The 24240-nt window shown below is 47.3% G+C and overlaps 1 protein-coding gene across 6 annotated transcripts in view; it reads right to left on the bottom strand.

Annotated features, from left to right (window-relative positions):
- Window positions 1–24240, bottom strand: part of PRPSAP2 (phosphoribosyl pyrophosphate synthetase associated protein 2) — a 37787-nt gene that overhangs the window by 9948 nt on the left and 3599 nt on the right. For 3 of the 6 annotated variants that reach the window (XR_009049879.1, XM_057714037.1, XM_057714039.1), the window contains exons 2-10: window positions 23181–23275; window positions 22793–22942; window positions 21890–21942; window positions 19380–19446; window positions 15715–15887; window positions 14050–14165; window positions 7780–7835; window positions 2404–2552; window positions 71–141 (exon numbers count right to left, since the gene is read on the bottom strand). Coding sequence is in view for 5 of the 6 variants with exons in the window: in XM_057714037.1 (XP_057570020.1) it covers window positions 71–141; window positions 2404–2552; window positions 7780–7835; window positions 14050–14165; window positions 15715–15887; window positions 19380–19446; window positions 21890–21942; window positions 22793–22911 (804 nt within the window). In the remaining variant the exon portion in view is untranslated. Of the gene's footprint in view, window positions 1–70; window positions 142–2403; window positions 2553–7779; window positions 7836–14049; window positions 14166–15714; window positions 15888–19379; window positions 19447–21889; window positions 21943–22792; window positions 22943–23180; window positions 23276–23390; window positions 23606–24240 lie in introns of those variants that run through there. The other 3 variants (XM_057714038.1, XM_057714041.1, XM_057714042.1) reach the window with 3 other exon arrangements.

Raw genomic sequence — 24240 nt, 5'->3', positions numbered from 1 at the left:
GGTAGCAAGGAGTCAGCAAGGTAGCAGCGGTGCACGGGACGAGGGGCGGCAGCCGGGGAGGCCCACGTACCACGATGATGGCGATCCTTCCTCCCACATCGCCGACCACGGTGATCGGGGGCTTCTCTTTAGGAATCAGCACTGGCCAGAACGAAACACACACACAAGTTTCTAGATTAGAAAGTAAGCCAAAGCCTTTACGCAGTTCATGTCTTATGATAAAAAGACCTAAGAAACTAGAAGTAGAAGGAAACGTCTTCAACCTGATAACGGCAACTATGAAGAAATCACTGCTAACATTATACTTTATGAAAGACCTTTCCCCTAGGATGAGGAAGAAGACAAGGATGCCCACTTTCACCACTGCTATTCAACAGTGCACCAGGTGTGCCAGCCGGCACAGCTAGGCAAGAAAAAGAAATAAAAGGCATCCAGATTGGACAGGAAGACGTACAATGATCCCACATACAGAAAATACCAAAGAATCTCACAAAACACTGCCAAACTTAATACACGGATTCACCACAGTTACAATGCTAAAAGGTCAATGCACAAAAATTACTTGTGGAGGAACTAAGGCAGTAGAGAACTTGGACAGTGAAAACTACAAAACACTGCTAAAGAAATCAAAGAAAAATAAACACAAAGACATCCCACATCCATGGATTGGAAGACTAAATATTGTTAAGATGGAAATGCTCCGCAAGTGATCTAGAGACTCAACGCACCCCTATCAGAACGCCAACCACTTTTTTTGCAGAAATAAACGGATCCTAAAATGCATATGAAAATGCAAAGGACCCCAAATAGCAAAAACAATCTTCTCGAGAGCCGCCTCCTGTGACACAAGGGACTCACTGCCTCCAGAAGCCCCTGGCTGCCCCAGCAGAATGCTGCCACTTCACCCCCATGTCTTCCTTCCAAGGACCCTAAGCGCTCAGGGTGGTGTTCTTCCTGGCCACCCATGGCCAGACACCAAGCCCAGCCCTTGCCTCCGCCGTCCTGTCCCCATTTGAACCCGTGCCCGAACGCCTTCGCCCTCCACCTCAGCTAACCGGATCCACAAGGGCCAGCTGAAATCTTGCTCCCTCACGGCCATCCTAGGACAGTATTTCCTTCTCTGAGATTTTCTGTTTGTAAATAAGCCAACTCCTAGGCAAAGCAAGAACCCAAAGGGGTCCAGAATACACCATAGTGGCATGGAAATTATTTTAAGCTGAAGGCATTTGAATTCCTGAAATCCCTTATCTGCCCAAGAGCAGAGCCCCCTAAAAGAACGCAAAAGAATTCAGTTGTCCTAAATCCCCTCACAGGAACAACCACAGAAGACTGGCTCTTATCGCCCAGACCAGAAGTCGGCACCACTCCTATCTATAAGACACCGTCACACACTGTCCTGTCTCCCATCTGCCTCCCTAAGAGCCACTGGTCCTCCTATCAGTGCCCTTCCCCCGCTACCCTTCCCCTAGGAAGATCATATACAAGCCCTGAACTCCAGCCTCCTCCTAAAGTCTGTCTTTTCTCTCGCTCATCTGTCCTTTGTCAGTTTTATTTGCAGCCTCCTGAGCACTGAACGTGATGAGGGTAAAGTTTTTTCTCCCCAACAGACTCAAACAAAACCAGTATGTTTTTAAAACTGGAAAGATGTTATTGGGACTTCCCTGGTGGCTTAGGGGTTAAGCATCCACCTGCCAATGCAGGGGACACGGGTTCAAGCCCTGGTCCGGGAAGATCTCACACACCGCGGAGCAACGAAGCCCGAGCGCCACAAGAGAAGCCACTGCCATGAGAAGCCCGCGCACAGCAATGAAGACCCAATGCAGCCAAAAATAAAGAAAGAAATAAAAAACTAAAAAAAAATGTTATTAAAGCTTGAGGGAAGCTTCTTAAAGACAAAAGCAAGTCCACGCATGACTCTAGCCTCCTCGCAGCCCCGCCCATCCTGCACGCTCCCCCCGGGCCCGTGCCCCGGCCAGGCCTGCGCTCTCGTCTCCCGCCTTCTTCACACACGCTCCCTGGACGTCCTCGCGTCCGGAGTCCTAACGACTCCCAAGGGCCGCGCGGTGAGTGGCGCTGACCCCACCCTCTCCAGCACGCCGCCCTCTGCGGCGCCGGCTAGCCCTTCCCGGCGTTTCGCGTCCGCACCACCACCGCGGCGGCGGGCTCCCTGCCTCGGCCACCCCCTGCGCCAGGACACAGCGCCGAGGGGCGCCTGAGACCCCCGACGTGCCCCCCGCGAGCCTGCCGCCAAGAGGCCACAGGCGCGCACTTTCACAACCAGGCCACGAGAGGTATCCGTGTTTGCCAACGTGAAAAACAAAAAGAGAACAAGTCCTTCACGTTCGAGAAGGAACCCCGTCCGCCTTCCAGTCCCAGAGGACAGGGGCCGGGGAGCGCACTCACGGGGGATCTCCAGGCTGGGGTGGATGGCGGCCGCGCTCCTGCCCACGGGCGGGGAGTGCCGCCCGTCCACCAGGTCCGACTCGGCGTCCTGCGCTTCCCCGTGGATCACCGCGATGCCCAGCCGCAGGCGCTCGGCGAAGGACTGTGCCCTGCGAGAGAGCGGGGGACCCGTTCACCGCCACGCAAAGCTGGCTCCCGTCCACGAGGCACGTCGCGGGCGCTTCAGAGAGGGCAGTTCCCCAAGGGAGTGATGAGAGAGGGGACGAGAACCAGCAGAGGCTCTGAGAACCCAGGATAACGTGTGGGGGCCCCGCGTGGCGTCGCGGCCCCTGGCAGCGGGGTCGGGCGTGCGCTCGGCCAGCCGAGTGAGCCAGGGAGGTACACGTTCGTTCACCTCCTCTGAGCCTCCGTTTCCTCACCTGGGATTGTTAACGCTACCCACCCACCCACCGAGTCAACAGCGGGAGGCAACCACACGAGAGGAAGGGCGCCAACGGCGCGTCAGGTGCGACGTGCCGAGGTTTCACGGCACTGTAACTGGGGCACGAGACACTGCACCCTTAAACCGTGTGATTCCATGAGCTCTGATGTGTTTCTACATCCGTACAACCGTCAGCACAACCAAGTCCATGGACACATCCACCACTGCCCACCGTCTCCTGTGGCCCTCTGCAACCTCTCCCTCCAGCACCAGCTACCAGTGATGCGCTTTCTATCACCAGTCTCATCTTTTCCGGAGTGTCTTAAGTGGCATCGGAGTCTGCAGCCCTTTTTGTCTTACTTTGCTCACTCGGCATGACATTTTGGAGACTCACCCACATCACACACTCATCAGGAGAGCACCCACCCCTCACCCTGCTGAGTCCACGGTGCGGGTGGGTCTACCATTATTTGTCCACTTACTTGTGGACGGACTTTAGAGTTGTGTCCAGTCATGAGTTTTTACAAAAGCGCTGTGAATATTCATGCACAAATCTCTGTCTGGAAGCATGCTTACTATTCTCTTGCAGTGACTGGATCAGGTTTCCCAAAGCGGCCATCACATCATCGCGAAGTCCCACGAGCCGTGCGTGAGCGCTCTGGCTGCCCCATGTCCTCGCCAGCATGGGCTGTGGCAGGCGTTTCAAGAGGCCCACCCCAGTGGCACGCAGTGGGTCACTGTGGCTTCAATTTGGATGGAACCCCCGTGACAAATGGCGCTTACCTGCCACCCATATATATGGTTCGATAAAGGGTCTGTTTCTCTTTCGCCAGTTTTTAGTTGGGTTGTTAGTTCTCTTAGTAAGTCTAGAGAATTCTTAATCGATTGTGCATTTAAGTCCTTCATCAGACACATGCTTCACGAGTGTTCTCTCCCAGTCTGCACTTCCTCCTGTTATTCTCTCAGTGGTGTCTTCTGAAGAGCAGTTTTAATTTCCATGATGTCCAATTTAACAATTTTTTCCTATGAATTGGGCTTTTAGTATCATATTTGAGAAATCTTTGCCTAAACCAAGGTCACAAAGATTTTTTTTCTATATTTTCCTCTAGAAGTTTTATAGTTTCAGGTTTTACATGCAGGTATATAATTCACTTAAAGGTGATTTTTTAAAAATGATGTGAGATATGGCTCAGAATTCATTATTTTGCATATAAACATTCAATTATTCCAACACTTTTCATTTGTTGAAAACTATCCATTCTCCATTAAATTGCCTTTGCACATTTGCTGAAAATCAGTCTTCCAGATACCTGTGGGTCTGTTTTTGGACTCTATTCTGTTCCAGTAACCTATTTTTCTATCTTTATTCTAATACCACACAATCATGATTGCTTTAGCTTTACAACAGATCTTGAATTCAGGTAGTGTTAGATCTCCAAAGTTTGTTCTCCTTTTTTGAACTTTTTTTTTTGGGAGGGGGAGGTGCTATTCTAGTTTCTTTGCATGTCTATATGAATTTTGGAATCAGCTTGTCAAATTCTATAAAAATGTCTGCTGACATTTTGATTGGGATGGTCTCAATTGTACAGACCAATGCAGGGAGATATGATATCTTAACAATATTGAGTCTTTCAAGCCATAAACACAGTATATTTCTCCATTCATTTAGGTCTTTGATTTCTCCCGGCAATGTTTTGTATCTTCCAGTGTGCAAGTCTGGAACACCCTTAGTGTTTCACTTAATTTGATGCTATTGGCTTTCTTCTTTCATTTCAATTTCCAGTTGTTCACTGCTAGTATATAAGAAATACAGCTGACTTTTGGATCGCGATCTTACATCCTGCAACTTTGCTAAACTGATTTATCAGGACCAACAGCATTTTTATAGATATCATCAGATTTTTCTACATAAATAATCATGTCGCCTGCAAGTTAGGACTGTTTTGCTTCTTCCTTTCCACACTGGGTTCCTTTTCTTCTCTTTTTTCTTTTCTTTCCTTCTTTCTCCCTCTCTCTTCCTCCCTCCCCACCCCCTCGTCTTTCTTTTAATTGCACTATCCAGAAGCTCCGGTATACAGTGTGGAATAGACGGGAAAGCAATTAGCCGTCCACAGCAAGGGTGAGGTTCGCTGGGGGCTGTTCGTAGATGCCATTTACCAGATGAGGAAACGCCTTTCTGGTCCCAGTCTGCTTACAGTTATTATCAGGAAGAGAAACTGGATTTTATCAAATGCTTTTCTGCACCTACTGAGATAATCACATGGTTTCTCTTTTTTGGTTTGTTCCCAAATGGTCGTGATGTATTATCCTTTCTATATATTGTTGGATTAAATTTGCTAAAATGTTGCTTAGGATTTTATACCTATGTTCATGAGGAATATGGACCCATTTTTCTTCTCTTGCAATGTCTGTGTCTGGCTTTGCTATCTGGGTAATGATGAAAAAGTGAGCTGGGAAGTACTAGTTCTTCAATTTTCTGGAAGAGTTGATGTATATTTAGCACTATTTCTCCCTTAAACACGTGGCAGATTTCACCACTGAGGTCTTACTTTTTTTTTTCCATCGTCAGCACCTAATGCACAGAAAATGACAAAGCACTTAAAGATCCAACAAGTTCTCCCAATCTTGGTTTTCAAACATCAAAAATTCAAAACAAGATCCTTACAGCCCCCAAGAACAACTAAAAACAAACAAAAACCAGGGCTGTGGTCGTAAATGAGGGATGAAACAGAACCCCACCAACAGGACCACCAGCACCAGACACAGCCATGCACTTCAGAGCCCCAGGGTGAGCAGGGCGCTTGACAGCACGCACCTGGTCCCTGGTGGGACAGACTCCCTCCTCTGCCCAGGCTTCCCGTCTGCACCACATGACCAAGGAGAGCTTTGTCACAGCGTTAGCTCAAGTAAGTTCACTGATGCTGAAATCCATTTTAAATTACTTCCTTATGAAGCTACGTTTTGCTCCCTCAGGAGATGTCATTATGCAGCACACGCAGTTAAGTCTCCTGTGGTTTAAAAAAATCTCAAATGCACGTGAAGAGACGTCTACTGGTCTGGCCGTTCCTGCGGTGAATCTAATTTATATTTCCAAGGAAAAGACAGCAGACGTCACAGGAACCGAGCTGTACTGCATAACCTGATCCAGAAGAGTGCATCTGTGTGTGTGAATGTCTTTATTCAAGCAAAAGAGGGAGAGGCTTAGAGGGAGAATATTTTAAATAAAAGCTGCTAAATATCTTAACAGTTACGATGTAGTATTTGCATAACTTTAAATTCATCCTTTTAAAAAAATTCAAAATAGTTTTTAAAGAAATCCTCAGAGGAAACAAAAATGTTCAGACAAATACGAAGGCAGAGCCTTCACTCGCTTCTGCCCCACCCTAAGCCCACGGAGACGAGGACCAGGGAGGAAGTCCTCCTTCCAAGTCAAGACCGGCTTCACAAACAAGATCACTGTCAAGGTACTGAGCTCTCAGTTATCCTCCAAGGAAGCGTTTTCCATGGGGAACCTGTAGCGGTCTGCCAATCCCTAGAATAATGCTCCATAAACCACAACACTGTCAAGACGGATAAAATCATCGCCTGCGCAATGATGTTGGTTTCTGATAGTTTACATAACTTAGTAACGTAACGAATTCCCACCTGGGTCCAAAAAGGACCAGGATGGCTCCTGTAGGTCATGTTGCTTTAGACACTAACACTCACAGAGGAATTCCAAAGCAACTCAGTCTTGCTCCTGGTTGTACAGTGACGAGGGCAACTTTACATCATAGGTCAGAACAAGACACAGGATCTCAGATGGTTTTTTTTTTCCTGTTCACTCAATTATTCTAGGAAAACAATTCCAAACAACTCATTACAGCAAGTTCTGTTTCCTGTTAAAGCAACATCATGTTCTCAGATGACCCCTTTTACTCAAAACAGCCGCTCACTGCCAAAGGGCCCCAACTACCAGGCTCTACCTTCAGACCCTGCCAACAACTGCACAATGCCAGGGCACACAGCGGCATTTACCCTGCACAACTCCTCCCACGTGCTTTGGTGCGCACCACAGCTCTGTTAAGACAAGCAGTGAGGGCGTAACCCTCACCGCACCGACGAGGAAACAGAGGCCTGGGAGAGCCTGGACCGCGGTTCTCAGCGTTCTCACAACGAAGGGCTGAGCCCCAGCTGGAAGCTGGCACCTCTCGCCTCTTAGCTGAACTACCTTCCTGCCGCCTTAGGCTGTCTCTTAAATGAACTACAACGGTTTTCTCAGGTGAGGTGCCAAACAAGAGGCTTGGAGGAGGAAGCCAGAAACAAGCAGACGAAACCTGCACGCCACGCGTTATCACCTTGCGTGATACCGGCTTTCTAGCAGTGGTCCGTGGTCCGTGGTCGGGAACCCCACCCACACTATCGCCAGGTGTCTGTGTGTGAAATCCTTTCAGTCCAAACACAGCTGTAGGGTCTGTATCCCTGACTCATCAGTTACTCCAGGTTACATGTAACTCTCAGCTCTGCCCCATCTGCATACCTTATGGTATTTGAAAGTTTTGTAAAATGTCACCTTTTAACACATAGCAATGAGTGGCCTCTTGGGTGGATACAATTCTGGTAATAAATTACAGAGTTCTCTGAATAAAAAGGCAGTAAACAGCCTCAAAACACATTCGCTTGTATTGTAAATGGCAGGCTTAGAGATGAGCGACCCGCAGCTGCCTGCGTGCAGGGCTGGGGCGCCCAGTCCTGGAGCTCTGTGACAGCAGTCAGAGACTGGGACTGAAAAAAGGCGGGAAAATAAATCATCATTTACTACACAGAGTCAGCAGACATCTTTTCAACTATCAGTCCACAGGATGAAAAACAAGGCTCACAGTGGGAGCTGCTGAGCTAGAATTCAGAACAGCCGGGATCAAGGGGCTGGGACCCGCGGGGGTGGCTCTGAGGCACGGTCGTGAGCTGCCACCTACCTCTTCGCAGAGGCTGGAGACTTGGCCACGATCACCGCATTCCTGTAATCCAGGATCTGCAACAGAGCAGAGGTTGGGCATTACTGCCACGTCTCCACCCCGACACCCGGCAACCAATAAGAATGAACATTCCGACACACTTGCAGTGTCACCTGTTCGCTTGGAAGTTTTCCAAAAAGAGAAAAAGTTCAAAGTAAATTTCCTCTTTGGAAAATGAAGAAACACCTACCTAGGGAAAAAAATTATTATCAAGGCATGAATCTCATAGACTTATTTCAAGAAAAAAGTAGGGTTAATCAGTAATTAGCTTGTATCTATGTGACAGCAAAGACGTTTTTATAAACTCAACAGGAAGTCCTCGCACGAGTCCCAGTTACACGTAACGTCACAGCACAAGGGTGACATTCACTGAACCTGAATCAAAGGCACCTGTCAGATCCCAAATAAGTGTGGTCCAAGCAAACAACTCTCTCATGTGTCTCTGGCACAGTGTAAGGAAGAAACCAGTTTGTTAAAGGAATCAGCCCAGCACTGTTTCAAAATGATATTAAGAGCCCTTAAGAAAATAAGCAAAATACCAGTCTCCTCTGGAGTCCTTTACTTTGAACCTCTGAAGGGATCTGTACAAGGATGATTACAATTGAAGATACACCCATTACCGACTTCTAAGAGTTTAGAAGACAGGATAACTTTTAAGCTGAGCAGTAGTTTGTTGTTTCAGATTACATCTTGGGCATATTTTCAAATAACGTTCTTAAAATCTAATCACTTAAATTATATTATTTCATTCAAATATATCCCCATTGATCTCTCACAATTATGCTAGATCAGTGCATTTTAATATAAGCACTAATAACATCTAGCACCTTGCATGAGGCCTAGCATGGGAAGCACTAATAATAAACAGTAAACAAACAAAACCTTGATTACTTTGAAGAAGGCTCTATTACAGATACCTGCACATGGAGAAGATGTCTATATCTGATCATCTACACACAAAAAAAAGCCTAACTTACTCAACATTATCAGGGAGCAAAGCAGCAAAAAATATTTTCATTTAGGCATTCTTATTTTTGCTGGAAGTCTTTCTAAACTGTTTTATGTACTTCTTTGCCTCATCAAACATCATCAAATAGTACCAAACCTGGCCAAGAGAAGATATAACAAATGAGGAAACAATAAAGCAAAGAAAAGGAAACTTTAAAAGAAAGGACTCTTGAATAAAAACAGGTCTGTTTTCTCCTCAGAGTCAAAACAGGAAATCATATGCACAAAGAACAAGCTGTTACGAAAAAGAACCAGAAAGAAATCTAGAAGGTGGATGTTATTATGGTCCAAATAAGAAACACAGTAGCTGGTCGTCTGGCTGAAGGGCAAGAGGGACACAGCTGAAAAAAACCATGGGCAAGACCCAGCCAGTGGAATTTCCCCACCAATGCAGCACATGAGAATGCAAAACTTGAAAAAAAAAAAAAGTTAAACAATATACAGACTAGATCCAAGATCCTTAATATTTAACAGGTTCCCAAAGAAAAGAATGAAAAAAGTAGAAGGGATGTAACACTCAAATTATAGGAAACAAAATTTGTACAGAATGAAAAGGACCCCCTGAGCACCTAGTGAGATGAATGGAAAAAAGATCCACCTGGACACATTGTGCAGAAATTTCAAAACCACAGCAAGAAGATAAATTGCTATTTTACACAGAGAATTTCTGTTCAAGTGTAAATGAATACAGCCCCTTCAGACAATTGCAGTTTTTGCAATATCTATTAAAATATTAAACATGTAGATACTTTTCAATCAAGCAATTCCACTTCCTAATGTATCTCAGAAAAATACTTGTGTAACTACTCAGAAAGGCAGGAACAAGAATTTTCAGTGCAATGTTACTTAAATATTTTTCGAAAATAAAATATTTCACTTAAAAGAGTGAAAAATTAAAACAGCCTTATATCCAAGCAAGTGGGAAATGGTTGAAAAAACTGTGGCTCACTTAAACTTGTGCTTTAAACATCTAAACAGGTAGCTACTTAAATTTAAATTAAACTTACATAAAATTAAGGATTCCATTCTCCAGTCACACCGGGCACATTTCAAAGACTCAAGAGGCATTCGGACAGCAGGCAGAACACTTTCACCACCGCAGAGCGAGGAGGAGGATGTGGGGCACTGCACAGCGATTGTGAAGAAAGAAGTCACCACGCACAACCATACACACAGCACAACCATACACACACACGGAGAGACCTCCAGACACCAGCCAGGGAAAGGAAAGCACGTTACAGAACCACACCAACAACATATGGTTTCTCCCCCCCAAAAGCCCCCACAAATCAATTTCTGTAACTCTGTGTACAGAGACAGGAGGTACGTTCAGAAAGAAATGGAGAGGATTCAGGACAACAAAGCAGACTGGTAACCAGGGAGAGCCCTGCGGGAGGAGCCCGCGCCCAGGCAGGGGGTCCAGGGAAGCGCGCTGTCTCATCACTGCCGTCAGAACCCCTAGGCACAGAGTGCATCTCCCCACTGCCACGATAAACAACACAAGTTTCCCTTTTTCGCATTTTCGAAGATGACGCTTATATCAGCTGGAGGGGAAAACACACCATGTCACGCACGTCTGACTTCCAGACTGTAGTGATTCCCCCTGAACCATTAAGGGAGAACATCACCAGGGCCACTGTGGGACCACAGAGCATCCAACTGCCGGACACGCACACGCCTTTGCTACACCCCTGCCTGCGTCCCTGCTTTCCCGTTTCCTGCCAGCTCTCATTTCTGGGACAAGGAGAGTGAACTGGTATAAAGACACTAAGAAGAACACAGAGGGCAAAAGCAACTCAAGAGTCAGAAATAGGATCACTTCGTAAGCTTCTGTTTTAAAAACGGATGTGATGTATATGTGGAATATAGAAAAATGGTATAAATCAACCAGTTTGCAAGGCAGAAATAGAGACAGATGTAGAGAACAAACACAGGGACACCAAGTGGGCAAAGTGGGGAGGGCTGGGGGGGGAATGAACTGGGAGACTGGGATACCAAATTGTACACTCTAAATATATGCAGTTCATTGTATGTTAACTGTATCTCAATAAAAGTTCTTAAAAGAAAAATAAAAAAACAGAACAGAACAGAACAAGCAGATGGGATGGGATCTCCGGATGCACCACAGACGCACACTTGGCAGCACCTCCCTCTCCACGACGTCCTTGAAAGCCCTGCCGCAGGCCGATGGTTAGTGACACGATCACCACAACACTGGGTCACTTTTTAAAAACAAGCACTGCACTTAATCAAGGCCAAGCCTCTTCGGGGTCGTATTTTAAGATGTCCACAGCTCAGATGCCTGACACTCAGGGCTGCCTTACAAGTGCTGGCAGCCCTGCAGCAGCCGCGCTGTGTTCTCACCCCTTCCCGCGCAGGAAGGTGGCCACGGCGTTCCCATGTCCTCCACTTCCGTGCATCACAGGCACTGCTGGTTCTCTCCGGGCTGGGCCCGACTGCCATTTAACAGGTCTCCAGAGAGAGCGCAGTCTGACGCAGCACTCACATGACAAGGCATCACACACGCAGAGGGACAAGGGAAGAGGGCGGCAGGGTGTGAATTCCACATCCTGAATCAAAGGGTCATCACTGGAGGGAGGACCGCAACCCCACGCTGCTTGCAAGGCGACAATCGAAGGCCTTCCGGGACCTATGAAAGGAAGACTCCCCGCCAGGAGCTGAAGCTGTGGAAGGACTGAATCGGAAAAGGAGCTTGACACATGCACAGCAACGTGACCAAGGCAGGGGGAGAGCTTCCGGGCAATGAGCTTCCATTAGCCCAACGCCCCTCCTGACTCTGGCAAAAGTGCTCAAATGCCCGCGACAACCCAAGAGAAACAGAGGATGAGGTGTCAGTGTCACAGCTGGCAGGACAGAACCACTAGGTGACGGAGGGTGGGGGTGTCAGAGTAGGACTGCAGTGCTTCCTTCTCTCTTGATGACATGATACCATAAACCTCAGCTGATGACAACTTAGACTCCGTTAAACCTGGTGAATCTAACCTCCCTGCCTGAGAAGCTCTGAGGTATGAAAACAAAAGGCATAAGACAAGTACATACACTATAAAGAAGCAAATAGAACAAAGTTCATTTTTAACAGTGAGCTCCCATATAGCATTTCATTTTCCATAGGCTGTTTCAATTTATCTCTATGCATGGAGAACAGAGAATCTTAAACAAACGTTTGAAGTTACTCCTGTTAGCTCACCATCTAAAACAAAGACCCACTTCCCTAGTCTGCTGAACCAAGAGCGTTCGTGCCCAGCTTCTTTTCAATGATGAAACCTCTTCAAGAGGCAGGCAGCCTTGCACTGAGGCAGGGGCGTGCAGGAAGGGCAACGACCTGGGCCTGACCTCTGGACCAGCACACGGGTGCTGTGGCCTGGACTCAGCAGGCCCACAGGAGCCTCGCCAGAGGCACTCTTGCCACGCACACCTTTAGACGTCAGCGCACAGCCGCCTGGTGTCTTGAGAGGAAACATCCCCCAACCAGAAGCCGAGTGTTAGGCTGTGAGAGTGCACAGCGACCGCTCTACTTCCGCCAGACAGAGGCATCTTCACCGAGGCAGTTCTTCCTGGGACCCCGTTCTGGGAACTCTAGCCTCGCCCCACGCTCTGCCCTCTGCCTGGACCCTCTTCCTCCCGTGAGGACAGGAGCTGTGCTCTTGCATCCTTTCTGTCTCAACTGAGAATCATATTCAGGTAAATTACATTCATACTGTTTTCTGAGTGTATTAGAGTTTGTATGTTTCTTGTGTATAACTTTTAAAAAAACAAGTAGAATATCTTCTAGTTTTCCCTTTCAAAAATACTTCAACCATTTTCACTATGGAGGGCCTATGTTAGTTGCTGGAAGATGGGGCAGGCCTGTACACTTGACAGAAAGAAGCTGCTCAGCAATCTATAAACTGCCATCTTCTAAATACTGTAAGAAGAGTTCTCTGGAAAAGTTATAAACAGAGAAATAATTCATGTGAGGAAAACAGTTCCTAAAAAATCAAAATAGCTAAGTGCATCATAAGTTAACATTTAAAAAGGCTTCTTAAGTAACGAGTCACAAAAGTGCTACTATGTCAAAGAATAGCAAATGTAACTATATTAAAATTACATGTCTGATTTGTCACAGGAACACGAGTGGTTCAAAATGAGAGAAATCAATTACTATAATATATCACATTAATAAAATGAAGGAAAAGAACTCACATGATCATCTCAAATTATGCAGAAGAAGCATCTGACAAATTCAACACCCTTTCATGATAAAAACACTCAGGAAACTAGGAATAGAAGGGAACTTCCTCAACAAGATAAAAAGTATTTATGAAAAATCTAGAGCTCACATCAGACCTGATGATGAAATGCTGACAGCTTCCCACCTGGGAGCAGGAACAAGACGCAGATGCCCACACTCACTGCTGCCACTTCACACTGTCCTGGCAGCGCTAGCCACAGCTATCAGACAAGAAAAATAAATAAAAGGTACCCACGTTGGAAAGGAAAGGGAAGAGGTCAAACTGTGTCCATTCACAGATGATCTTACATGCAGAAAACCCTAAAGAATCCACACACAACACAAAACACTATTAGAGCTAATAAATGAGTTCAGCAAAGTTGTAGGATCAACACACAAGAATTGGTTTCTTTCTATTCACCAGCAATGAACAATCCAAAAGGAACATCTCCATTCACAATAGTATCCAAAGAATAAAATACCTGGGAATAAATTTAACCAAGGAAATTGACAGAAAGATGAAACAAGATTCAGGATAGCAGTTCCCTGGGTAGAAGGAGGCAGGAGATGGGACAGAAAAGGACCCCATGAGCGTATGTAAGTTATTGGGATGATGCTGGTTTTCTTGGAGTGGCAGGATCACAGAGGCTGACTACTATAGACAGATGGACATAGAGATGAGGCAGACAGAGGGACACGTGAAAGAGGCCAGGACCTGCATGGACCAGTGATGATGGTGAGCTATTTGCCACAATCACAACTAGGTGATTCTAGGTACCTGAGGTCCAAAAGAAAAAAAAAGCAATTTTAACTGCTTAGCAAAAGAAATAAATTGCAGATTAAGAATTTTAAAATACACCAAATTACATTTATAAAGTAAATAGTACTTTACGCAGAATACATCAAGCTTTAATCCTTCATGGACAGCCCAAGGAAATGGAAACACATCTTTCAACCTTAAACAGAATGTTAAACAGTTTGAGCTAGCTCACCTCTTCTTGAATATACTGTAATAAGAAAGGAGATGCTCTTAAATTATCAACAGGAATGTTGAAGAATCCTTGAATTTCCTTCTGGTGTAAATCCATAGTAATAAGATGAGTCAGACCTTTGAAAATAAAGCAGACACAAGCACACAAATAGTTTCATAGCCAGTTGCTCTGTAAGTACTACATAAAACAAGATACCCTATATAATAAGTTACTATTAAAAATTGCTCTCTCATCAAAACTCAGCATCTTTATTTCTCAGATTTTTTTAGTACAATGAGATTATGGATAAAAGAAAATACAAATATTGGTGAGCACAGAGCACAGGTGACAACCTGGCCCTGAGATGAGCAGGCATGGGGGACTGAGCCCTTAAGCTGTGGGTCTGACACCGTCTCTAGGCAACAGTGTCAGAGCTGAGTTAGACTGCAGGACACCCAGCTGGTGCCGCGGAGTATTGCAAGGTGCAGGGGAAACGCCTACACACCTGGTGACAGAGCATCAGAAGTGAAGTGTTCTCTGTGAAGAGCAAAGGAAACTCACAGGAGGTGTGAACTGGAACCACCAAAGACTTGGTGGTTCTTCTTATACAGAGATGCATGGTTTTCACATCAATTTAAAGTCTTAAAATAGCACACAGCAGTGAAGAAATATCTGATAATTCTATGAGCATGAATTCCATCTCCTGAAGTTTTGTCAATAGGCGTAACAAAGTCACATGAAGGCAAATATTGTCTTAAGATATTAAGACAAATTGCACAAGCCTATAATTGGAAAAAAGGAAGACTCTTCATCCCACTGGCTCCTTAAAGGATATTTGAAATAGAAATATATAAATTGTACAATATAATTCAATTGGAAAAAATTTAAAAAGCAAATCTTGCCCAAAAGAGCAGGAAAGTGAGCCTGGTGGCCCACCAGGAGCACGACTACGCGGGAGGGGCAGGACCTTCCCGGAAGTGCAGGGCACTGGCCTGCCGCCTCCAGCCGAGCTCTCAACAGGGTGTGCGCCTGAGGTTGCTTCGGTTCCGGTTTATTCGTTTTTTGTTTTTGTTTTGTCTTCTTTGAAATGCTACAGTAGAAAATTTATTCTGCAGTAAGTGCCTGTGTTAAAATGGAGTGATACAGAGACTTTTTATTCTTTTCTCTCTGTACAAACGCTCTGTGACATGTGCCTTCTATAGTCACATACACAGGTGCACACACACAGAATGACAACTCTGAAGATCATTTAGAAACAAAGGGGAGACACTTAGGATGTTACTTAAAAATGCACAACACAAAATAACACATGTGGTTTGCAAAATATGCCAATCTGTCCTGGGAAAGGGAAGAGGTGAAGATAAAAATAGTTGTTGTGTTAGAGTAGTTGATTCCAAATGCCTTTTCCCCTTTAAAAACAACCTACTGTAACTTGTCATTTCAATATAATTTTTTAAACACAGAATTTAGGAAAAAGCAAGTTGTTCTCATCAGCGCTGTGCTTAGGGAGCTGGGAAGGAGACAGAGCTCTGGCACTGTCGTCTCGTCACAAATCAGCTGTCTTAAGCTGTACCGCTATTTCTACTCTATTCAACATTCTAATCTGGTTAAGACGACGTTTTACACTTCCTCAGGTAAATTAAACTCCCGACACCCAATACATCACCGAGTACCCGCCCTTCTCACCAGCTTTGCACATCATGGACGCCAGCAGCTTGGACACGATGGAGCCCCGCTTCCGCATCTTGCACTGCTTGCTGTACGGGAAGTAGGGGATGACGCCGGTGATGCTCCTGGCGCAGGAGGTCTTGCACGCGTACACCATGATCAGCAGCTCCATGATGGTGCTGTTCACATCCCTGGAACCCACAGGGACCCCAGCAAGAAGGGACCTCAGATGCGCCATGACGTCTCTCGGGTCCAACCAAGTGTCAGCACCGTGCCACACGAGAAACCAAGTTCCTCTCTTCCAGGGCCTCACCAGCGCCCCCACGCTGCCTCTCAGCCAAGGGCCCTCTTCCTTTTCCACTGAGGAAAGCACTGTCAGAGAGCCCCTGCCCCCCGCCACGTGCGCACGTCCCCCCGGGTTTGCCTGCCCTGAGCCAGAGATGAACTTTCCACACCAACGTCACTCCAAAACCAGCCCCTCCATCACGCGCAAAGCTCACCCCCTGCCCACTGCAGGCAGGGCTCCAGCATCAGTGTTGCACTCGCCGCTCATACCCATCGGCTTCTGAACCATCCGTGGTTTCTCCCATTAACAGCCGCTCAGGCCACTTTCCCACTGTCCCGCTTCTTGGCTCCCCTGTGCAGCACATCTCAACAGAGTCATCTACACTCGCTTCCCCTGACTCATCTCTCCCGTTCTCTCCCACACGTTCCGATCCCAGTCACTGATGACCTCCACGTGGTCAAGGCCAACGGTGGGTTCTCAATCCTCCTCTTCCCACCCCCTGCACCCTGACACACTCTATCACTCCCCCCACAGCCCCCTCCCGCCCCGCGTCGTCTCCTCTGCTGGCTCCTTTCCTCCCCAGCTTCCTGCCCTGACACCATTCATTTGTCCTCTTCTCCTCTCTCCCCCGTCATCCCTCAGGCCTCTCGTCCAACTTCACAGCTTTATAAATGTTGGAGACTCAAATTTATAGCTCCAGCCCCAGCTTCTCAAGTCCAGGCTAACAAATTCAGCTGCTTCCTGACAATTCCACCAGGATGTCTGTTAAGACATCGCAAAACACACCCCGAGTGAACTGCTCTTCATCCTGCAGAGCCTGCCTTGTCATAAACCTTTGCCTTCTCAGCTGACGGCAACGTTATTCCTCCAGTTTCCCCAGGACAAAACCCCCAGAGGCATCCTTAACTGCTCTCCTGTCCAGAAAGTGCCAGCACCTCGCCAGCCCACTGCTGCCCTGGTGACCGTCACAGCCGGCACCCACACACTCCCTGACCCCTCCCCACCCCCGGCAGTCCCTCTGCAGCCCGCTCTCTGCACAGCACCCAGATGGATCTTAAAGTCAAGTCAGACCAGGCACTCTCCGCTCAGGCCCCAGGGATGGTGAGCCATCCCGCCCACAGCAGAAGCCCAAGGCCCTACAATGGCTCCCGAGGCCCCTTCGGGATCCGCCCCCAGCCCTCTCTGCGCTCCACTCCTCCTCCCGCCCTCCCCTCCTGCCAGCCCACCAGAGGGCCTTCGCTGAGGGCCCCACCCCTGCCTGGAGTGCCCTCGTCACCAACTGGCACCTGCTTCCAGTTTTTGTCAGACATCACCGACCCAATCTGCCCTCTCTCCATCCTTCTACCACCATCACGCCCAACTCCTTGTCGTGCTGTTTGGTGTGTTTTTTTCCCCATATCACTCATCACCTCTGACAAACTAGATAATCTACTTATTATGTTAGTCGCATGTCCTAGATTATAGGCTCCGTGAGGACAAGGACCTGTGATCTAGTCTCACCCTTCCCGTATCTCACATACCTATAACAGTGGCTGGCACATAACAGACACTCAGTAGATGTTTGTAAATGAGTGAATGTGGGAAAGAGTGAGGGAAACATGGGACACTTAGGTGAGTAGGTTCTCTGTTGATTTGACACCTGAAGGGTTAAGGTCTTCTTTCAGAGAGGCTACCTAAGCGGGTAAGAGCAGAGGAACCAACAGCGGGTGTAAAGTTACACTGAGGCTCCCAGACTATACTCCCTGGAGCACCGTTTTTCTGGGAGCTGATACAAGGCTTCCTATCACTAAACTCAAATAATAACTTGTTTGAATTACAGAAAAAGTTAATGGACAAAATTTTAATTTAAAATTTTTCTTACACCTTTAGTGCCTACCACAAGCCTATACTAAAATGAGGTACAAAGTGTATCTGGCAACACCAGATCTCAGCCCTATTTCCTAAAGACCACAGTATCTAGGCTTTCTGTAACCTGGACAAAACTAAAATCCCCAAGTTCACACAAGCCTACAGCACAGTCTGGAACAATCCAAAATGAGGCATTCGGAGAAAATTAATGGGATGGTTTTGGCTAGAGGAATAAGAAACTAACAAAAGGCAGGGGCAGAATGCAGAGTACCGAAATACCCAAACATAAACACAAAGGCATGAACGGAGGAATGGAGACAGACGGGAGGACTTGAGAGCAGGAAGAATCACGAGGGGTGCCCTTCTGAAGGCTGGAACCCCCTCAAGGCCTACTTATCCCCCGGGGAACGCCCACGACCTCCCTGCATTTATCCCAACGGAATCACACTTATCTCCACGGAGAGAAAAGCAAACGCCTGGGAGCTGGAAGGAAGTCGCCTGCTCCGCGCTCCACACCCCCGGTCCCGGGTGAAGGGTGAGCACGGGCACGGCCGGCCGGGAAAGAGGGGCAGCGGGCGCAGCACGGGCTCGTCCCCACAGCCCAGCTCACCTGAGGGTCCGAGGCGGCAGGAGGAGGTGACGCGGGGCCGCGGCCACAGCTGGGCACGCGCGTGCCCCAGGATGTGGGGCGCAGGGACGGGTCCCCTTTGGCACCTCCCCCCAGAAGAGGCAGGTGGCCTCGCGATTCCACCCCAGTGAACAGAGAGCAGGACAGATACGTTCACAACGCAGGTGAGCGCACAGGTGCTCCAAGTCTGACTCCGGAAGCGTGGCTCTCCTTCCCCTTCTTTGGTATTTATTTTACATATAAACACAAATTTAGTGCATGCAGCAATTTCTGGCATCTCTAGGCTAAAAAGTGATGCCCTACACAAAGTGATTTCTAGACATTAAAAATTGTTCTGAGTTAAAAACGTCATCTATAGAGGCCTTCAGGGACCCCTGTGGACAGAGCGGCATTTGATCAGAGGGGTGCAGACCTCCTCACTGCACTGAATCTTCTAACCCCAGCGTACACATCTGTGACTTCAACAATTTCCAGAACGCACAGCTACCAAACGCCACAGCAGACAGGAGTGTACCCGCCTTCCATGCCTAGTCTATCTTCTCAGCTCCTTTCATGTACGTGATGGAACAGTACGTGGTGATCATATTTAAATTATCTGCAGGAAAAGCTTTAAGAACCCCAAGTAAGCAAACTCCTTTCCTCTTGCCTTTTTTCTTTTTTTGGAACTAGAAGGGCGTCCCTCCAAGTTTTCTGAAATTCTGGCTACTGGCACCAAATGGAATGTGCTGTCCACCCCCAAACCTGGTCACTCTCACCCTCGGGAACACCGCAGAAGGGACACAAAAAGTCCGCAGAGTAAGATCATGCCAATCTTAAAACCATCTTAATTCTTCCTGTCTGGGCAGCTCTTATTACTCTCAACATTGCTGCCCAGACAGAGACCCAGAAAGCAACAACGTTTCTGCTGGATGAATTACTCACTTTGAAACAGTCTGGATGATGAAAACATCTTTTCCCCTCACAGACTCTTGAATTTGTACTCTTGTTTCTGGCGGGAAAAGGGGAAAAAAGAAGGGTGAACAAGGCACACGATTTTTAAAAATACACAAAAACACTGCATCATTCCCCAACGTTATAAAATATGGAAATCGGAACTGTTACAAAACTCACTAGGCTTTAAATTCTATGAAGGATAACAAATACACTGCGATTAATCACACTTTTTAAACACATTAAGTGGCATGCCATGCTAAAGAAGGAATCACATCTCTGACGGGGAACAAGTAAATCTCCCCTCCTCACGTCCCATACGTGAGCAGCCTGGCCAGCGTGCTCTGAGCAGCCTGTCCTTACAGACGACAGACTCATTCATTCAACCAGCAACAATGAAGCAAGGATTAGGCACAAGTGTTACAATAATGTTGTGAAAGTACAAGATACATAAGGCCTAATCCCCTCCCCCTCAAAAAACTTGTGATCAACCACAAGGAAACAATGAGACAAGTCCAGAGGAGGAGATTCCTCAAGACAACCTCTTCCAGAAGTCAAGCAGTGGGAAGAAAAAAGAAAAGGTGAAGGGGCTGTCTTAGACTAGAAGAGAATAAAGGGATATAAAAAAATACATCGCTTGAGCCAAGAATCCTGCTTTAAAAAACAAACAAAAGACAGCTAGGACAACTAGGAAAGTCTGAATGTAGATTAGATATTAGATGATAGAGAAATATCATTAATTTCTTTCTTTTTTTTTAAATAAATAAATTTATTTATTTATGTATTGGCTGTGTTGGGTGTTCATTGCTGTGCACAGGCTTTCACTAGTGAGAAAGGGGGCTACTCTTCTCTAGTGCGAGTGGCGGCTACTCTTTGTTGTGGTGCGAAGGCTTCTCATTGCGGTGGCTTCTCTTGCTGTGGAGCACAGGCTCTAGGCACTTGGGTTTCAGTAGTTGCAGTATGCGGGCTCAGCAGTTGTAGCTCTCGGGCTTAGTTGCTCCGCGGCACGTGGGATCTTCCCAGACCAGGGATCGAACCTGTGTCCTCTGCACTGGCAGGTGGATTCTTTAACCACCACACCACCAGGGGAGCCCCTCATTAATTTCTTTAAATGTGACGATGGTAGCGCATCTACGTGAGAGAAAGTTTTCCTTCTTAGGAGACACATGGCGTTAAGTGTCAATGCCTGCAACTCGCTTCCAAATGAGTCCACAAGCGCACACTCCATCAGCAAAACGTCACCTGCGGAAGCCGGGGCAGACATTCACACGGGTATTCACGGCACTCCTCTTTCACATTTGTTATAAGTTTGAACATTTTCATTAGAAATGTGGGAAAAAATGTACATAGTTACAAAACAGTGTGGCACCATGGAAAGAAAACGAGCTTTAGAGTCGGGAAGATCGAGGTTCCAGTCCCGACTCTGCTCCTTTCGGGGCCTCGCTCGTAACGTCACCCCTGAACTCAGTTCCTCAGTACCTGGCAACGGAAAGGACTCCACAGACGTTAGTTCCCTCCTGCCTTCCCCTCATTCACAAACCTGGAGGGTGGGCCAGCCTCCCTCAGCCCTCCTTCTACACTAGACAGAGGACATCATCCAACTCCCTTTAGCAACAGAATCTTCTCCAAACTCCCTGCATATTTTCCTCAATTATACTTTTTTCCCACTGAAGCCAGTGGGGACCCTGGGAGCTTGGGAAGAGGAGGCAGTAATGGAGAAATGAACAGGGGAAGAGCAAATCTGTGCCTTTTCATCAAAGCGTCTTGTGCGTTCTCTAATATTTGAGTGTTTGACAAAATCCTACAGTGGAAAAGGAAAGGGCACCAGTATTTACTGAGCACCTACTATGTGCCAAGAACTGTGTTAGGCACACAAATTATCCCACTTAATCCTCAGAACAGCCCTGACGACTTGCAGTTTAGATGCTGAGATCACTGCCGAGGAGACGCTGTCTGACTCGCGTGCCTATGTGGGTCACCTGTCGCTCCTGCTAGAATGACTTCAAGCACCATTTCTACAGGAAGTACAAAGGCTGAATAACACATGGTCTTTACAACTTGCGTGTTTATGCGACAACATAAATCAGCAAAAGGCACTTCCTGACATGACACTGTGGCATCTAGCCCAAGGCAGTGCAGGCTGGGGTAAAGGACAGCCACCCCTCGACACCGTGGCCACACGGGACACACGCACCCCCCGCCAGGGGACGGAGTCAACCAAGCGCTGAGCTGACGTTTCCTTCACTGGACCAGCGGGTTCACGCACCCACGCAGCTGTTATCGGCTGAGGTCTAGTCGGACTTCGAGCCCCAGAGGTCTCTATGGAGCTGGGTTAGCGGGAGCGGGGAAACCGTGCTGGCCCACCGTCCCTGCCCATCTTCCTGTGGACAGAACTAACCGCACCCTGAGGCCGACTGGTTCAGCAGTGGAGGATGAGGGACTGGGCCACGGTGGCACGTGCCACAAGAAGGCCACCATCTCAGCAGCACAGGAGCACTCACCTCTGTCAGGCTCCTGGTAAACCTGCACTTTGCCCATCTCCACCCCCAGCCGCCTAGAGAAGAGAAAGAGGGAAAAAGCTGAAAGAGTAACAGAACAGATGCATCATCTCTCCTATTAAGGATGACTTAGAAATTGATGAAAATAAAGCAAATTTTTAAAAATAGAGGTATCTCTATTATAAAATTTCAAGTGAATATAAAATTATTCCGTCACCTAAGCCATCACAGCCCCACCATCTGCCGAGCCTGTCCGGGGGCTCCGTCCTGGGGGTCCCTGCCCTCCAGCCAGTGCCTGCTGTTCCCTCTGCCTGGAGGGCTCTGCCCCAGAGCTTCCCAGGGGCCTGTTCAGGGCTTCAAGGCACCTGAGTACCCAAGCTCAGGCAGAACGACCGCCCCCACCTCTCCACTCTTCCCACCTTTACCACCATCTGAAGCGATCAAATTTGTCTGGTTTGCTGACCTGCTTCTTGCCTGGCCCCTCTACTCAAGAAGGAAGGGTTTTGACTGGCTTGTTCACTGTTACTCCCCAGTACCTAGATCAAGGTCTAGTACACAGCAGGCGTTCAATATTTATTTAATAAACAACAAAAATTATACTGACCTATAATCTATAAACTACCTCCATATAGTATATATCCTTCACGGTTCTTTATACTCAAATAATTCCATACATATGTAGCACCTAACACAATCTCTGGCACTCGGGAGTCACTCGATAAATGTCTGCTGAATGAATGTGTAGGAGTGACAACAGTTTACAAAAAGGTGAGCCCTTAATACACAGATGACACGCAGATTAACTATAAAATACCTGCTTTCGAATTGAACAATCAGTGCTAGTCTGTCTATCAAACGTAAAACACCACATAATGAGTACAGGTGTTAGTAGCTGATCACACTCACTCAGCGATCTTCTTTGAAAGCTCCATACAGGACGCATTAGAATTTGCCGAAAACAACATCAGACCCCCTTTGGTTACGTTCATCGTGGTTTCTGATTCAGGCGGCGCCACACAAAACATCAAACCTTCTTGGTTCTCCAGTTCTCAGAGCCTAGAAAGACAGAACACACCAGGGACTGTCCTATGACACGAAATACACCTGCATATTTGTTAACAGCAACTGACTTAAGCCAAAGGAAATTAGTTTTTACCATAATGGAGTCTTTTATATTAAACATGTATATGGACAAACAGAAAGTCTATCTGAATTTTAGGGATCCAAATTTATGGAAAGATGTTATCATATGACAATTATTTTCATGACCACTGGGAATAAATGATACACTTACAAGAAAGGTGGAGCTGAAGAGCTCAGCGTTTTCCTGTTTGCTGCTTAAAGTCAATTACGACAACCTCCTCTAGTCTCTTGACCACAAAGTTCCTCCTGGATTAACACACAGAAAGATGGCAGAGCCATGAGCAAGGACGAGGACTGACTGACCCCTGAACAGTGAACACGCAGCCCGTCCCACCCAGCTGTCCCTGCAGTGCCCGCTCACCGTGATACCTCCCCTGGGCCCTGCCGCTGCCCTGGCTCCTGCCTGAGCCTGACCTGGTCATCTGCCTTTTCCTCAACTGGAACACAAGGTCGCCCAGGTAACAATAACCTTGAAGGAAAGCGACTCAGCCACCCAACTGACCAGCAGCAGGGGAGAGAGAACGACCCTGGCCTCGAGGTCAGCGGAGCCATCCGTGTGCCCCCGTCCCCTCCCCTCTCCGGGTCGGGCGTCCTTGCCGAGGAAGGCGGCCGCGGGACTGGATGCAGAAGCAGCAATCCAGTAGGCACTCGGGGATGGCGGTGCCCTCCCTGCAAGCCCGCTGCCTCCCTCCCATCAGACATTTACATGGGGCGGCTTTGGGAAGCCTGGTAGAGGGGAGGAAAAGGCGGAAGCCAATATCTTACATGTTATTCTTAAATTTTAATTACACAAGGAACACACAAATATGTTCTCCTTGTAAAAAACCTGAAACATGAGAGCTTAGGCTAAAGTCACAAGCTCCTATCCCAGGCTCCTCCCACCCACCTCCCTGGAAGTGACAGTTCTTATTAGTGTGATATAGATACATGTGATCCCCACAAAAAATACGTATAAAAATTCATTTCTAACATCAAAAGGGATCATTGTACAAACCTATCCATCATCTGCTTTTTTAAAAAACACTGTATTTTGAGAACCCAGGTAGAAAGCACAGAACCATCACGCTCTTTTTATCTGCTGCCAGTATTCCCTGGTGCGGGCACAACGCACTTAGCAGGTCACCAACCCAAACAGGCCTCCGTGCCCAGGTGTGCCCCTCTGCAGTAACGGCGAGTGGCAGCCAGCGGGTCACGGAGTGGGTAGGTCATGG

The sequence above is a fragment of the Hippopotamus amphibius genome, chromosome 17 (genome assembly GCF_030028045.1).
Source record: "Hippopotamus amphibius kiboko isolate mHipAmp2 chromosome 17, mHipAmp2.hap2, whole genome shotgun sequence".
Lineage (NCBI taxonomy): Eukaryota > Metazoa > Chordata > Mammalia > Artiodactyla > Hippopotamidae > Hippopotamus > Hippopotamus amphibius.
Note: the sequence above shows the minus strand (reverse complement) of the source record. Positions and strands in the feature narration are given on the sequence as shown.